Source organism: Salvelinus alpinus, chromosome 16 (genome assembly GCF_045679555.1).
Source record: "Salvelinus alpinus chromosome 16, SLU_Salpinus.1, whole genome shotgun sequence".
NCBI classification, from domain to species: domain Eukaryota; kingdom Metazoa; phylum Chordata; class Actinopteri; order Salmoniformes; family Salmonidae; genus Salvelinus; species Salvelinus alpinus.
This window is the reverse complement of record NC_092101.1, coordinates 20,982,153-20,999,241: the sequence shown is the minus strand read 5'-3', so window position 1 is coordinate 20,999,241 and position 17,089 is coordinate 20,982,153. Positions and strand designations below refer to the sequence as shown.

The 17,089-nt window shown below is 46.4% G+C and overlaps 1 protein-coding gene across 8 annotated transcripts in view; it reads right to left on the bottom strand.

Moving 5' to 3' along the window:
• Positions 1 to 17,089, bottom strand: part of LOC139541103 (nuclear factor 1 C-type-like) — a 117,616-nt gene that overhangs the window by 18,731 nt on the left and 81,796 nt on the right. For 4 of the 8 annotated variants that reach the window (XM_071345336.1, XM_071345334.1, XM_071345335.1 and 1 more), the window contains exons 3-8: positions 15,770 to 15,841; positions 15,292 to 15,366; positions 5,267 to 5,390; positions 4,542 to 4,666; positions 1,758 to 1,868; positions 625 to 869 (exon numbers count right to left, since the gene is read on the bottom strand). In XM_071345336.1, coding sequence (XP_071201437.1) covers positions 625 to 869; positions 1,758 to 1,868; positions 4,542 to 4,666; positions 5,267 to 5,390; positions 15,292 to 15,366; positions 15,770 to 15,841 — 752 coding nt within the window. The remainder of the gene's footprint in view (positions 1 to 624; positions 870 to 1,757; positions 1,869 to 4,541; positions 4,667 to 5,266; positions 5,391 to 15,291; positions 15,367 to 15,769; positions 15,842 to 17,089) is intronic. The other 4 variants (XM_071345337.1, XM_071345339.1, XM_071345340.1 and 1 more) reach the window with 3 other exon arrangements.

Genomic DNA, 17,089 nt, shown 5'->3' with positions numbered 1-17,089 from the left:
GTCACGGAGAGTCTGCAGTCTGGAACAGAGGGGAGGAGTAGCAGCTACGTGAGGAAAACCTGACTCTAGCTGTTTACTATGTTCCTACATGGCTGTGGGCTGCTTCTCTCTCAGGTTACACCCCCTAAAGTAGAGTATCCCCTGGCCAGTAAAGACCACGGTGGGGGAGAATATGGGAAAGAAATGGCATATCATACTGTTCACAGGGGACCAGGCCATCTGAGACAGGGTGACAATATAGGAAACATGAAGCATGAAGGAATTAAATAGCAAACAAACGAATAGGTGAATCTAAATGACAAATGGAAATAACACAATTCTCTGAATAAACCATTCAAACGTATAATACATTCCCTCTGGGAAATATACCCGAGTGAGTGAACTTCTCTTAACATGACCTCAAACTAAAGAGCTGGCCATGACCTCACAGCCCGACATGATGTCAACATTACTACAGGTTCTACTAGATGAACACATTAAACATGGTGAACTGAAAGCCACCTCTCTCTGCACATCAATGAGTGACAGCATTGGTGGCTGGCTCAGTTGTAACCTGGCGCTGCTGGGTTCTACTCCTATCTAGAATGACAGTGAGTAATGAGTAGGGTCAGGAGTTTTACTGACCACATAACCTGACCAGGACAAACTCTGGGCCTTAGTTAGAGTTGTTAGATGGGCTGGACTCACTGGGCTGGGCTGCTGGTTGGACGGGTCACAGGCCAGGGAGACCAGGTCCTTCAGCGGGTCTTGGGAGCTGAGGTGTGGCGGGTAGCGGATGGCGGTGTGGGGAAAGTAGGAGGTGGACTGGGGCAGGATGGAGGTGGTGGGGAAGTGCAAAGACGAGGAGGGGTGCGGACTCCGAGAAATCCCTGCACAGAGAGACAAAGGGAGAAAAGAGAGGGAGGGAGAGGAAGAAAGAGAGAGATGGAGACAAAGAGAGAAAATATTTGAATAAGTGTACTTGTTCATGCTCCAAAATGATGGTATGCTTGAGATAATAAAAGTGACATTGAAAGATGTGTGGTTCTGCAAAACAAAATTACAATTCCGTGTGAGTTCAATTCTCTACACTCAGTGACTTTAATACAACCACTCTTCATGAAACAACTATGATATATACATGTAATGAAATGACTCAGTCTTTGCGCCTCTCCTTTGGTACAGTACCTATTGCAAGGGTTTGTGTTTCACATTTAGTACGGCAACTCTATCAGCACCACGCGCTAATTTAGCTGACATATGAGGGCGCACGACCAATTCCTTTTGTTCGCGGCTTTAATTGTTCATGCATCATCCAGCAAACGTTTGGCTGGGGAACACTACCTGCTCATCGATTAGTCTTCATTGACTCCACAACAAATTATCTGTCAGAAAGTGTTCACGGGATGTTCAATTAAAACCTCAAATAATGCATTGCCTGACAGGAAGCTGGTCTTGTTGAAAGCATAATGCCTGCAGTCAGTGCCTACATCAGGCTTAACTCAACAGATACAGGCATTAAAAATGTGGAACTATGTAGATAGTGTTGCTGTTGATGTTGAACCTCCCTACAGCACGAGACACTACATAAGGAATCTCAGCTGTGGAGAAGTATGACACGTCATCTCTTTTTAATTGACAGTTCAGACTTTTTTGCTATTTTTTTAATAAACGATTCTCATCCTTTGGAGACGTGCATGTGTGAGGGTGATGGATTGTGGCAACAGTGACAAGACGTCTCCTGTGAATGTGATTTGCATAAGAGTGTGTGTACTGACCACTGTGCACTGCGATGACGGGCCGGTGGTGCTGTGTGAAGCCGAGACGTGGGGAGCTCTCCTGAGGAGACGGGCTGTCCATCTCTGTCTTCTTTACTCCAGGGGACATGCCTGGACACAGAGACAGAGATACACAGAGGGTGTTACTGATGCCACTAGGACTCCCATAATAAAAATGCCTGTCTGGAGAAGACTATTGAAAAGACCCTACATTTAATTGCCCAATTGAATCTTCTACTACATGGCTTTTGTAATTACAGTAACTCACCACAGGGTGGCAGGGTGCATTGACGCGACCCAGTAAGTCCTCAGTGCTGCAGCACATTGCAGTGAGCACATGGGCTCCCAACTAACTTCCTCATTGAGAGGAAACAACAGGATCAGAATCAATGTTATGTTTTGGTCAGGTCTACCCCAAATCCGGTTAGTCTAGGTAGATCACTCACATTCCCAAGAGGCCTGCAGTGCCTGATACCAGAGTTGCTTAGATGTGCTAAAACAAATGCATCTTTGTTGCAGTGGTATTACTGGCAGGGTGCAACCCTCCTCCTCCTCCGTGTTTAGTTTGCTATCGCACACAGAATGTGCGTAAGGAACCCTTTCTCCACCCAGCTAGGGCCTGTTATACATTAGGGTATTAACATTGCACAGCTCTTTGTTTCCTTCTTAGGAGTGGTGGAGCACACAGTACACAAGTTATTACTGTGATACTGTACAGAGGGAGTCAGTCATGGAGTGACGGAGGTTTCTCTCTCACACATTATACATTTATACCCCTCACTCTAATTGTTTTCTGAGAAAGAGATTGAGAGAGAGGGAGGAAGACAGAGAGAGAGGGGGAAAGCCTTATTTGACAGCTTCCTCTTCCCCTGCTCTACCCCAGCCCTCTGTCTCAGAGTGGAGTGAGTAAACCAGGGCTTTTCAGGAATGTCAGAGGGCAAGCTGAGGTTCAACGGGAGACTTGCTCATAGGATAAACATGCACGTCCGGCTTAGTGCTGGGGGCTAGGCAAGGGCAGTCATTACAGCACTGACGCTAATTACCTGATCACACTAATCTGACTGACCACTCCGCTCAGTCTTCAAGGGTCTAGGCCAACCCACACATCTACCTACTGTAGTGACACATTATATTAATATTTACATTGCAAAATCTTGAGAATATATCTTTTGAACAAAGTCTACAGAGTATGAGATGTAATCTAATCGATGGTTAAGTGCGGCTTAAACCGTAACCTCCTTAACAGAGTTGGTAGTGCTGGTGACCTGAGCCAGGGGTCAAACCACAGCTCTACAGGAGGCCAGGCATTGCCCTTTCCAATCCATTCGCCCAGCTGCAGACTGGCGCAAGCTTCCCTAGTATAGAGGCAAGCTTCCCCAGACCACCTCTACCTGGGGAAGGTGCACAAACATCCTCCTCTCACACAGCCTGTAACCCCCCCACCATCTCAGAGCAATCATCCGAAGGGGTCGTTAAAGAGGAGCTCGTTAGAGCTGTCTAGACAGGAAGAGAGTGAGCACGACACGAGGAGGGCTGGGCCAGACTCCTGCAGGGTCTCTGACGGGGTCGAGGCTGGGGGGGAGAGGGGCCGGCTCTGCTCTATTGACCTCCACAGCTCTGGTGTCAGCATCAGGGTCCCTGTATCGTGGGGCCCTCCTGGAGCCCGGGGCCCAGCCGGGGCCACTCTGGTTAATAGCACCACAAAGCCCCCAGACACGCCACCAGGGCCCTTTACAGGCCACTGGACACTCTATTAGCGTAGCGTGAAGAGTCAACCACAGTTTCACAGCATTAGATTATATGGGAGACCGAGAACCCCCCTGGTAGAACAACACACAGTGCGTTAAACACTCAGGTAACAGTTCTGTTGTAAAGATGCTGATCCTCCTCCCACTTACTGCTGCCAACCCATGGTTAGAGAGCTGCCTCGTGGCTCATACACACATGTGTAGTGCACTTACTAGGCAGGCCCCACTCACTCAGCACACCCACTACCTGACCACTTACTCTGTCCCACACTCACTCACTCAACCACACTGTGCATGCTGTAACCTACTCATCCTATTTTTTTTACCAGAACCAGGTCAGTGCTGTTGGGGGATGAGGGTCATACTGTACAAGACCATGAGAAAGACACATGCCATTTCAATATTTAAAATACTGCTTTATACAATCATCTTGAAATGATTGCTTGTATCTAGATGAGAGATCCACAGTAGCTTTCCTGTTTGCTAAAAATCTTTGTTAGGAATATTATTCCATACTAGCAAACTGATAGGTGAACCTGAGGTGAGAGGAAAGCAAGAAGGTAGCTAATGCGACGTTTCATCTGTGGATACTGCTCCAAGGTACCTTGGGCCACTTGGATTTTTGCAGACTTTCACAAAAAATGTTGGTTCATTAATTATGACTTCAGGCTCAATTTGGGAAATTTGAAGCTGCGTACTTTCTGTTTATAACATGATATATTTATAATTTGCTCTTTAGCACTGTGTCAGTGGCTTTCAAGGTAATTGAAGTGAAAGTACGGCCTGATATTTCAGCTGTTTCCCCACTGTGATTATGAAAAGTACGAGTTGATGTTTCTCGACAGCCCTAATGAAGAACATTTAAGAGGGACACCAGAACTGAGTCACTGTTTGTAATTACTGAAGAGTTGGAGGGGAGCCAGTGTCCTCAGCATGACATCATGAGTTTGTACTAACTGATGAGCAATAAGCACTGTCCTTGTCAAAACTATATAATAGCTAAGAGTTTGTGTGGAAGCCCAGAGGGGATGCTCACCTCCTTCCAGATCCTCTTGCCAGTTGCGGGAGCTGCTAGCCGGGGAGTTGGGAGAGGTGTAGTACTCCCCCCCAGGACTGGTGTCCACATCATCCTCCATGGAGCCTGACTTGTGCCTCTTACTCCTGGATGTCACACAAAGGGAGAGAGGCAGGAGGAAATAAGGGGAAGGCAATGTGACATATTGACAGTTCAAAACTGTGTATAAAGTATGTACACACGCACAGTACACAAGTGGGTCAACACCGGCAACCTGGAGATGGCCGGGAGGAAACTGAGCAGCTCCAGGATTTTCATGTAAACCAGTTATTTACGGTTTCAGTTTGTCCCAGCTTTACTTGACGTTTACAGTGAAAAATAAGACAATAAGTCACAGCTTGTGTTTTGGCAGTGTTGCACACGCCCAGATAAATCTCATGAGGAACAGCCATTGTCACTGTAGTGAAGGTCTTGTGCTTTCAACACCAGGATACTGCTCTCTGTGCACCAATAAAAACAACCATACAGTCCTCCTGTCATCTGCCTAGTGGTTGCACATCCAGCCATTCACTTATACAAGGCTCGTGTTAATATGGAATGTATTCTAACATTCCCTCTAAATGTGAGTTTTTTCGCAGGGTAGAGTACAAACAAACTGAGTGTTTTGTCTATTTGAACTATATGCAGTATATTCATTTCCAGTCTAGGTGTGTGTGTGTGTGTGTGTTTCGGGGCTGGGTACTGACCCGCTGGAGGAGGTGCTGGGCAGGGTTCTCCTCATGCCCACCCCTGAGGGGTTAAGGTCATAGGCCAGGTGCCCCTGCAGCTCTCCCAGAGAAAAGTTAGGGCCTGCCCCCGTCACCACCGGAGCTGCACACAACACACAGGGGGGACAGGTCAGTCAGGGGAGGAACACACACTGTACCACACTTTCAATTAGACATCAATTATCTATGGAATAATACTCAAATATCTACATAAATGACATAACACCATCCTCAAGCTCACTCAGCTTCACACGCAGCTGAAGAAGTGTGTCGCTCTGTGAGCAAACATATTGTGTTATATCTGTGTGTACTTCTCTGTAACAACAAGAAAAGCCTCCAAAAATCTAATCAAATCCAAGTTTATTGGTTGCATACGCAGATTAGCTCCAACAGTGCAGTAATACCTAGCAATACATAACAATACACAAATAATCCATAAAAGTAAAAAGAAAGAAATGACGAAATATCAGAATGAGCAACGTCACAGTACGGAATTTATATATACAGTACCAGTCAAAAGTTTGGACACACCTACTCATTCAAGGGTTTTTCTACATTGTAGAATAATAGTGAAAACATCAAAACTATGAATTAACACATGGAATCATGTAGTAACCAAAAAAGTGTTAAACAAAACAACATTTATTTTATATTTGTGATTCTTCAAAGTAGCCACCCTTTGCTTTGATGACAGCTTTGCACACTCTTGGCATTCTCTCATCCAGCTTCACCTGGAATGCTTTTCCAACAGTCTTGAAGGAGTTCCCACATATACTGAGCACTTGTTGGCTGCTTTTCCTTCACTCTGCGGTCCAACTCATCCCATCTCAATTGGGTTAAGGTCGGGTGATTGTGGAGGCCAGGTCATCTGATGCAGCACTCCATCACTCTCCTTGGTAAAATAGCCCTTACACAGCCTGGAGGTGTGTTGGGTCATTGTCCTGTTAAAAAATAAATGATAGACCCACTAAGCGCAAACCAGATGGGATGGCGTATCGCTGCAGAATGCTGTGGTAGCCATGCTGGTTAAGTGTGCCTTGAATCACTGACAGCATCACCAGCAAAGCACCCCCACACCATCACACCTCCTCCATGCTTCACGGTGGGAACCATACATGCAGAGATCATCCGTTCACCCACTCTGCGTCTCACAAAGACATGGCGGTTGGAACCAAAAATCGCAAATTTGGACTCATCAGACCTAAAGGACAGATTTCTACCGGTCTAATGTCCATTGCTCGTTCCTTGGCCAAAGCAACTATTTTCTTCTTATTGGTGTCCTTTAGTAGTAGTTTCTTTGCAGCAATTCGACCATGAAGGCCTGATTCACGCAGTCTCCTCTGAAAAGTTGTGTCTGTTACTTGTACTCTGTGAAGCATTTATTTGGGCAGCAATTTAAGGCTCTAATGAACCTATCCTCTGCAGCAGAGGTAACTTTGGGTCTTCCTTTCCTGTGGCGGTCCTCATGAGAGCGAGTTTCATCAAAGTGCTTGATGGTTTTTGCGACTGCACTTGAAGAAACTTAAAAGTTCTTCAAATTTTCTGTATTGACTGACCTTCATGTCTTAAAGTAATGATGGACTGTTGTTTCTCTTTGCTTATTTGAGCTGTTCTTGCCATAATATGGACTTAGTATTTTACCAAATAGGACTATGTTCTGTATACTACCGCTACCTTGTCACAACACAACTGATTGTCTCAAACGCATTAAGGAAAGAAATTCCTCAAATTAACTTTTACAAGGCACACCTGTTAATTGAAATGCATTCCAGGTGACTACCTCATGAAACTGGTTGAGAGAATGCCAAGCGTGTGTAACGCTGTCATCAGGTTAAAGGGTAAACTTTGAAGAATCTAAAATCTAAAATCTATTACATTTTTGGTTATTACATGATTCAATATGTGTTATTTCATAGTTTTGATGTCTTCACCATTACTCTACAATGTAGAAAATAATAAAAATAAAGAAAAACCCTTGAATGAGAAGGTGTGTCCAAACTTTATCTGGTACGTACACACACTGTACAAAACATTAAGAACACCTTCCTAATATTGAGTTGCACCCCATTTTTCCCTCAGAACAGCCTCAATTTGTCGGGGCCTAAACTACAAGGTGTTGAAAGTGTTCCACAGGGATGCTGGCCCATGTTGACTCCAATGCTTCCCACAGTTGTGTCAAGTTGGATGGATGCCCTTTGGGTGGTGGACCATTCTTGATACACACGGGAAACTGTAGAGCATGAAAAACCCAGCAGCTTGCAGTTCTTGGCACACTCAAACCGGTGTGCCTGGCACCTACTACCATACCCTGTTCAAAGGCACTTAAATATTTTGTCTTGCCCATTCACCCTCTGAATGGCACACATATACAATCCATGTCTCAATTGTCTCAAGGTTTAAAAATCATTATTTTACCTGTCTCCTCCCCTTCATCTACACTGAATGAAGTGGATTTAACAAGTGACATCAATAAAGGATCATAGCTTTCACCTGGATTCACCTGGTCAGTCTATAACATGCCAAGAGCAGGTATCCTTAATGTTTTGTACACTCAGTGTATATATAAAGTGGGTAAAACAGCATGTAAACATTATTAAAATTATAGTGTTCAATGACTATGTATATAGGGCAGGAGTCTCTAAGGTTCAGGGTAGAGTACTGGGTGGTAGCCGGTTAGTAACCGTGTCTAAGGTTCAGGGCAGGGTACTGAGTGGTAGCCGGTTAGTAACAGTGTCTAAGGTTCAGGGCAGGGTACTGAGAGGTAGCCGGTTAGTAACAGTGTCTAAGGTTCAGGGCTGGGGACTGAGTGGTAGCCGGTTAGTAACAGTGTCTAAGGTTCAAGGCAGGGTACTGAGTGGTAGCCGGTTAGTAACAGTGTCTAAGGTTCAGGGCAGGGTACTGAGTGGTAGCCGGTTAGTAACAGTGTCTAAGGTTCAGGGCAGGGTACTGAGTGGTAGCCGGTTAGTAACAGTGTCTAAGGTTCAGGGCAGGGTACTGAGTGGTAGCCGGTTAGTAACAGTGTCTAAGGTTCAGGGCAGGGTACTGAGTGGTAGCCGGTTAGTAACAGTGTCTAAGGTTCAGGGCAGGGTACTGAGTGGTAGCCGGTTAGTAACAGTGTCTAAGGTTCAGGGCAGGGTACTGAGTGGTAGCCGGTTAGTAACAGTGTCTAAGGTTCAGGGCAGGGTACTGAGAGGTAGCCGGTTAGTAACAGTGTCTAAGGTTCAGGGCAGGGTACTGAGTGGTAGCCGGTTAGTAACAGTGTCTAAGGTTCAGGGCAGGGTACTGAGTGGTAGCCGGTTAGTAACAGTGTCTAAGGTTCAGGGCTGGGGACTGAGTGGTAGCCGGTTAGTAACAGTGTCTAAGGTTCAGGGCAGGGTACTGAGTGGTAGCCGGTTAGTAACAGTGTCTAAGGTTCAGGGCTGGGGACTGAGTGGTAGCCGGTTAGTAACAGTGTCTAAGGTTCAGGGTAGAGTACTGAGTGGTAGCCGGTTAGTAACCGTGTCTAAGGTTCAGGGCAGGGTACTGGGTGGTAGCCGGTTAGTAACAGTGTCTAAGGTTCAGGGTAGAGTACTGGGTGGTAGCCGGTTAGTAACAGTGTCTAAGGTTCAGGGTAGAGTACTGGGTGGTAGCCGGTTAGTAACAGTGTCTACGGTCCAGGGCAGGGTACTGAGTGGTAGCTGGTTAGTAACAGTGTCTAAGGTTCAGGGTAGAGTACTGGGTGGTAGCCGGTTAGTAACAGTGTCTAAGGTTCAGGGCAGGGTACTGAGTGGTAGCCGGTTAGTAACCGTGTCTAAGGTTCAGGGCAGGGTACTGAGTGGTAGCCGGTTAGTAACAGTGTCTAAGGTTCAGGGCAGGGTACTGAGTGGTAGCCGGTTAGTAACAGTGTCTAAGGTTCAGGGCAGGGTACTGAGTGGTAGCCGGTTAGTAACAGTGTCTAAGGTTCAGGGCTGGAGACTGAGTAGTAGCCGGTTAGTAACAGTGTCTAAGGTTCAGGGCAGGGTACTGAGTGGTAGCCGGTTAGTAACAGTGTCTAAGGTTCAGGGCAGGGTACTGAGTGGTAGCCGGTTAGTAACAGTGTCTAAGGTTCAGGGCAGGGTACTGAGTGGTAGCCGGTTAGTAACAGTGTCTAAGGTTCAGGGCAGGGTACTGGGTGGTAGCTGGTTAGTAACAGTGTCTAAGGTTCAGGGCAGGGTACTGGGTGGTAGCCGGTTAGTAACAGTGTCTAAGGTCCAGGGCAGGGGACTGGGTGGTAGCCGGTTAGTAACAGTGTCTAAGGTTCAGGGCAGGGGACTGAGTGGTAGCCGGTTAGTAACAGTGTCTAAGGTTCAGGGTAGAGTACTGGGTGGTAGCCGGTTAGTAACAGTGTCTAAGGTTCAGGGCAGGGTACTGAGTGGTAGCCGGTTAGTAACCGTGTCTAAGGTTCAGGGCAGGGTACTGAGTGGTAGCCGGTTAGTAACAGTGTCTAAGGTTCAGGGCAGGGTACTGAGAGGTAGCCGGTTAGTAACAGTGTCTAAGGTTCAGGGTAGAGTACTGGGTGGTAGCCGGTTAGTAACAGTGTCTAAGGTTCAGGGCTGGGGACTGAGTGGTAGCCGGTTAGTAACAGTGTCTAAGGTTCAGGGCAGGGTACTGAGAGGTAGCCGGTTAGTAACAGTGTCTAAGGTTCAGGGCAGGGTACTGAGTGGTAGCCGGTTAGTAACAGTGTCTAAGGTTCAGGGCTGGGGACTGAGTGGTAGCCGGTTAGTAACAGTGTCTAAGGTTCAGGGTAGAGTACTGAGTGGTAGCCGGTTAGTAACCGTGTCTAAGGTTCAGGGCAGGGTACTGGGTGGTAGCCGGTTAGTAACAGTGTCTAAGGTTCAGGGTAGAGTACTGGGTGGTAGCCGGTTAGTAACAGTGTCTAAGGTTCAGGGTAGAGTACTGGGTGGTAGCCGGTTAGTAACAGTGTCTACGGTTCAGGGCAGGGTACTGAGTGGTAGCTGGTTAGTAACAGTGTCTAAGGTTCAGGGCAGGGTACTGAGTGGTAGCCGGTTAGTAACAGTGTCTAAGGTTCAGGGTAGAGTACTGGGTGGTAGCCGGTTAGTAACAGTGTCTAAGGTTCAGGGCAGGGTACTGAGTGGTAGCCGGTTAGTAACCGTGTCTAAGGTTCAGGGCAGGGTACTGAGTGGTAGCCGGTTAGTAACAGTGTCTAAGGTTCAGGGCAGGGTACTGAGTGGTAGCCGGTTAGTAACAGTGTCTAAGGTTCAGGGCAGGGTACTGAGTGGTAGCCGGTTAGTAACAGTGTCTAAGGTTCAGGGCTGGAGACTGAGTGGTAGCCGGTTAGTAACAGTGTCTAAGGTTCAGGGCAGGGTACTGAGTGGTAGCCGGTTAGTAACAGTGTCTAAGGTTCAGGGCAGGGTACTGAGTGGTAGCCGGTTAGTAACAGTGTCTAAGGTTCAGGGCAGGGTACTGAGTGGTAGCCGGTTAGTAACAGTGTCTAAGGTTCAGGGCAGGGTACTGGGTGGTAGCTGGTTAGTAACAGTGTCTAAGGTTCAGGGCAGGGTACTGGGTGGTAGCCGGTTAGTAACAGTGTCTAAGGTCCAGGGCAGGGGACTGGGTGGTAGCCGGTTAGTAACAGTGTCTAAGGTTCAGGGCAGGGGACTGAGTGGTAGCCGGTTAGTAACAGTGTCTAAGGTTCAGGGTAGAGTACTGGGTGGTAGCCGGTTAGTAACAGTGTCTAAGGTTCAGGGCAGGGTACTGAGTGGTAGCCGGTTAGTAACCGTGTCTAAGGTTCAGGGCAGGGTACTGAGTGGTAGCCGGTTAGTAACAGTGTCTAAGGTTCAGGGCAGGGTACTGAGAGGTAGCCGGTTAGTAACAGTGTCTAAGGTTCAGGGTAGAGTACTGGGTGGTAGCCGGTTAGTAACAGTGTCTAAGGTTCAGGGCAGGGTACTGAGAGGTAGCCGGTTAGTAACAGTGTCTAAGGTTCAGGGTAGAGTACTGGGTGGTAGCCGGTTAGTAACAGTGTCTAAGGTTCAGGGCTGGGGACTGAGTGGTAGCCGGTTAATAACAGTGTCTAAGGTTCAGGGCAGGGTACTGAGAGGTAGCCGGTTAGTAACAGTGTCTAAGGTTCAGGGCAGGGTACTGAGTGGTAGCCGGTTAGTAACAGTGTCTACGGTTCAGGGCAGGGTACTGGGTGGTAGCCGGTTAGTAACAGTGTCTAAGGTTCAGGGCAGGGTACTGAGTGGTAGCCGGTTAGTAACAGTGTCTAAGGTTCAGGGCAGGGTACTGAGTGGTAGCCGGTTAGTAACAGTGTCTACGGTTCAGGGCAGGGTACTGGGTGGTAGCTGGTTAGTAACAGTGTCTAAGGTTCAGGGCAGGGTACTGAGTGGTAGCCGGTTAGTAACAGTGTCTACGGTTCAGAGCAGGGTACTGGGTGGTAGCCGGTTAGTAACAGTGTCTAAGGTTCAGGGTAGAGTACTGGGTGGTAGCCGGTTAGTAACAGTGTCTAAGGTTCAGGGCAGGGTACTGAGTGGTAGCCGGTTAGTAACAGTGTCTAAGGTTCAGGGCAGGGTACTGAGAGGTAGCCGGTTAGTAACAGTGTCAAGGTTCAGGGCAGGGTACTGAGTGGTAGCCGGTTAGTAACAGTGTTTAAGGTTCAGGGCAGGGTACTGAGAGGTAGCCGGTTAGTAACAGTGTCTAAGGTTCAGGGCAGGGTACTGAGTGGTAGCCGGTTAGTAACAGTGTTTAAGGTTCAGGGCAGGGTACTGAGTGGTAGCCAGTTAGTAACAGTGTCTAAGGTTCAGGGCAGGGTACTGAGAGGTAGCCGGTTAGTAACAGTGTCTAAGGTTCAGGGCAGGGTACTGAGTGGTAGCTGGTTAGTAACAGTGTTTAAGGTTCAGGGCAGGGTACTGAGAGGTAGCCGGTTAGTAACAGTGTCTAAGGTTCAGGGCAGGGTACTGAGTGGTAGCCGGTTAGTAACAGTGTCTAAGGTTCAGGGCAGGGTACTGAGTGGTAGCCGGTTAGTAACAGTGTTTAAGGTTCAGGGCAGGGTACTGAGAGGTAGCCGGTTAGTAACAGTGTCTAAGGTTCAGGGCAGGGTACTGAGTGGTAGCCGGTTAGTAACAGTGTTTAAGGTTCAGGGCAGGGTACTGAGAGGTAGCCGGTTAGTAACAGTGTCTAAGGTTCAGGGCAGGGTACTGAGTGGTAGCCGGTTAGTAACAGTGTCTAAGGTTCAGGGCAGGGTACTGAGTGGAGGCTGGCTAGTGGTGACTGTTTAACAGTCTGATGATAGAAGCTGTGGAGAAAGAATCTGTTTCTCAGCCTCTTGGTCCCAGCTTTGATGCACCTGTACTGTCTCTGCCTTCTAGATGGTAGAGGGGTGAATAGGCTGTGGCTCAGGTGGCTGAGGTCCTTGATGATCTTCTTGGCCTTCATGTGAAGCAGGCTGCTGTATATGTCCTGGAGGGCAGGCAGTGTGCCCCCGATGATGCATTGGACTGACCGCACCACTCTCTGTTGGTGTGGAGGGACTATTTCAGGTCCTCAGTGATGTGTACGCCGAGGAACTTTAAGCTTTGGACTCTCTCCACTGTGGTCCCGTCGATGTGGATGGGGGTGTACTCTCTCTGCTGTCTCCTGTAGTCCACGATCAGCTCCTTCGTTTTGTTGACGTTGAGCGAGAGGTTACAAAAAGTGGACAATCCCAGCTGCAGTCTGCTACTGCACTTCAACTCTCAGGACAACTCTCAGGACAACAGTATGAGGATGTAGCAGCCATCTATCAGCATTTACCCCATTTCCCCTCTCAGGTTTCCACTAATGTCATTTATATGGCCATGTGCATTAATGGCTGCCTGCTACTGTGCTGTGTTCAGGTTGGAGTGGACAGAGATGTTGTTGCAGTATACTACGCTAGTGTGTACTATACTGTACTGAGCCGTGGGCAGACAGTGAGCTCGGAGAACAATGTCCCATTTGTTAGGGCAGGTACGCTTATTAACAGTGGGATGGCGTCACTACAGATCCCCAGGCAATCAATCTCTCCCTAACTCATACACTGTACCGAGACGCTGGGGAACACAAGACAAAGGGAGGATTCATGGATCTCCAGTGTAGAAAGTCCTTCACGTGCACCTTACAGGAAACCCTGGCCAAAAAGGAATAACCATGGAGGGATCTCCAAACATGAGCAGGGGTGGTTGAACGCATAGAAACATAATTATTAGAACAGGAATCCCCCTACAAGTCAATGTGTTGGATTCTATTTCTATGGTTGAGCTGGATAGCCGTGGTGATGCAAAGCAGTAATAACAACACATTCTGCTCTGTTTAATTACACTAGTAAAGTAGGTCAGTGGAGAATTCATAACTTCTAAAAAGCGGCTAATGTCTCATAGGATATGCATCCCATATGAGGCCTGGGTAAATACAGAAGAAAGCACTTAAAAGTAACATTAGTTAAATAAGCTAATTACGTAGTCTAAAATCAACGCCTCTTGGGGTTTAAAACACACGCTTTGATATTAGCGTAAATACATGATACAAGTGTTGTGGAGTTTGTGATATGAATCTGAATGTGTCACATAAACAGAGGTGCAGGTGATAGCTGTTATAGCATAGCATCATGTGCAGCTGAGGATTTGGGGAGTGGAGGGAGTGAATCTGAAATAGCAGTCTTTTCCCCAGGGAGACCAGATGGCAGGTGGTTAATTGAAGTCTTTAACTACGTTTCCTTCCAATTAGTCAGTCAAGGCGTGACATGGAAAACAGAGAGCCTGTTTGACAGGTGTAAAGTGAAATGTTTTCCCTATGCACCATAATAACTCACTCATTTAGTTTTGATAATTGTAGCTACAGCGTTCCACATCAGCTGTCAGCTGTGGTGTGTGTGTGTGTGTGTGTGTGTGTGTGTGTGTGTGTGGGTGTGTGCGTGAATGTACGCGCATCAGAGCTTGTTGCTCCTACTGAATGACAGATGAAGACTGACCCTTTGGAGAACGGCATATCACTGGGAAAACTGAAAACGCGATCAATTACATGTGACAGATGGCCGAGCTTCTCTCCCTTCAGCTCCCTTAACATTAGCTGTCTTTCAAATCTGATTCAACTCCATTTCTAAACCTAATGAAATAACGGATGCAAATGACAAGTCAGATTGGAGGGTAAGTGAATGGAGATCTCAGGTGGTGACTAGTGAAGCCTGTGTGTGGCTGGGAGAGGATGCTTATTCATACAGAGTAATTAGAGGCTGGTTGGCCATGTGGGGGCTGTGTTAATGTGGCCCTAATTCACTGCTAATGCCAGGCCTGGTGAGCACAGCATCCCCAGCCAACGACTGAGCACATAGCCTTGGCAATGTGAATAGAAAATATTGAATGGATATAACATCTGCAAAATCCACCCTGAGACAGATAAAACAACATAAAGGACTAGGAAGTCATAAAAAAAATCATTCTAAAGCCATATGATCTGATTCCCAGTCAGAAATCATATTGAGTGTCTGATGGGGTGGTAGACAGTAAGGAGAGGTTTACTCTGCATGTTGTCTGTGATTAATGCTGTAAGTGGATTACGTTAGTATCTCCTGCAATCCTGGATCTGGATATTCCCTACCATCTTTATCATCTAGCCTGTTATACCATCCATGTGTTCCCTATTTCTGTGTATGGGGATATGATTGAATTGCAGTGAAACAGGCAGCATTGCAGAGACTAGGAGCTCAGCTACTGAGGGGAGTAGAGTGACTGCCAGAGAGTGGCTGGGAGTTTCCACCCCCTGCTTGAGGGCCAGAGTTAGTGAGCTAGCAATTTTTTTTTACTGAAGAGGGCTGTCAGAAGTTTAATCACCATAGTTTATGTGACACATGTCCAGCTCCTAAGCATGTTGCTGTGTAAGTTATGGCTAGGAAGTTATAATGAAAGGCGCCACACATGACGTTTTAAGAACAAAATATGGATTTTTGTTATATTTTTCCATTCAACCACAAATATTTAAAACCACGAGTAGCTTAATAAAAAGGTGAAAAATCTTACTTCTGGACACTTGCACCAGCTCTGTTACATTAAAAACTCCTGACGTCACAAAGCTTTCCTGAAACTCAGGAGCATCTGGAAAACACAGAGATTTGTCACCATGGAGAGTTCTATGACATAATACAACAAGCATCACAGTAACTTCTCACTTTTAAGAGACATCACAAGAAAAGGACACAACAAATGTCAGAGTATCAGCAAGCCAGTAAAACACATTTAAATAATGTTTTAGCCTGATAGAAACCTGTAATATATTGGATTCCATATATTACAGTGAAAGGTATTGTGTGTGTCTGTGGGTACTGGATTAATAACTATCTCAAAGCGTATGTCACTGTCTGGTAGTGTGTAAATGTGTATGAATAATTCAGAGTGTGTTGGTATTTGGATGTGTGTGTGTGTGTGTGTGTGTGTGTGTGTGTGTGTGTGTGTGTGTGTGTGTGTGTGTGAGAGAGAGAGAGTCCTTCGGGCCCCTTACCCATGGTGGCAGCTCGGCTATCCTCCTGATCTGACCCAATACCTGTGCGTGGGCTACTGCTCTGCTCTGACTCTGAAGAGAGGGAAGGAAAGGAAGAGAGAGGGGGTAGAAAGAGACAGACAGAGAGGGGGTGTTGGGGAAAGTCAGAAACAAGTCTAAATCCAGCATCATTTGTCTTACCACATAAAAGGCTCATTTGAGGGTGTTAAAGTAGTTGTAAACAGTCTTTAGAAAATAACCTATTTAGTGAGAAATAATGTGACAAATATCAAAAAGGTTAAGCACTATATTAAATAGATAGTACTAAAGCTATTATAACAAGTAGGGTTTCAATGTGAAACATGACCCAAATACCTCACTTAATAACTTTCTTGTTTAGGAAATGTAACTCTAATCCAATTGCAACAAAGGTTTCTGGCAGGCTATTTTAGTTGTTTTGCCAAAATGTACACTCAGTGAAGCATCACAACAATGGCAAGGCCACACAATCCAACCAGAAAACCAACTTTTATTTGTGTGAACTGACACCTGGCAAATGCAAATAATACAAGTAAATCAATAAAGTGCGGTCCAAACAGGAAGAACACTAGATTTACCACAAAGAGTCTGGCTGGCATTCCAAGTGAACAGCAGTGAAAACCTAAAAGATAAATAAATGGGGCTCTCTTCTATCAGATAGGCATGACTCCACTCACAGATCAAAGCCACACACATTCCACAATGCTCCACATGTTGGAGTTTAGAGCCTGTGGAGGGAGCGCCTCATTGAGATCTTCACATTAACTCCCCGTCACTAGAACAAGCACCCTGCTTCCCTCTACACTGGACAAGTGAGCCATACACTGGTACTCAGCACTCTATTGTCCCACGAAACACTCTGACATCAATGCTCATGTTGCGCAACATTTATATAGGCTATGCAAATGCAGGGGGGAAACAGAGTGATGGCCGCTAATAAAAAGAGGAGGTCCCATCAGCTTTCTATAGGCTTGGTCTACTATATTTATTTCCCAACTTTCCTAATATTACGCACATTGCATATATTTACAACAGGAGTATAGCCTATATGGCTGGGATGAAGAAGAAAAAAACATGGGGAAAAGCGTCCTCCATTTGCTATTTAAGTGCATAGATGACATGTATTTTTCCCCCCACTGCCCCAGTTTCGATACAGGTGCACGATAATGGTCCATTCTAAATCAAAGTAAATGTCACACATATTATTTAGTATATGTAAAGACAAGATTAAAACAAGAATAGTCTGATGGTGTCACTTGTGAATTATATATTATCACTTGTGAATGATGCTCAGCATAACAA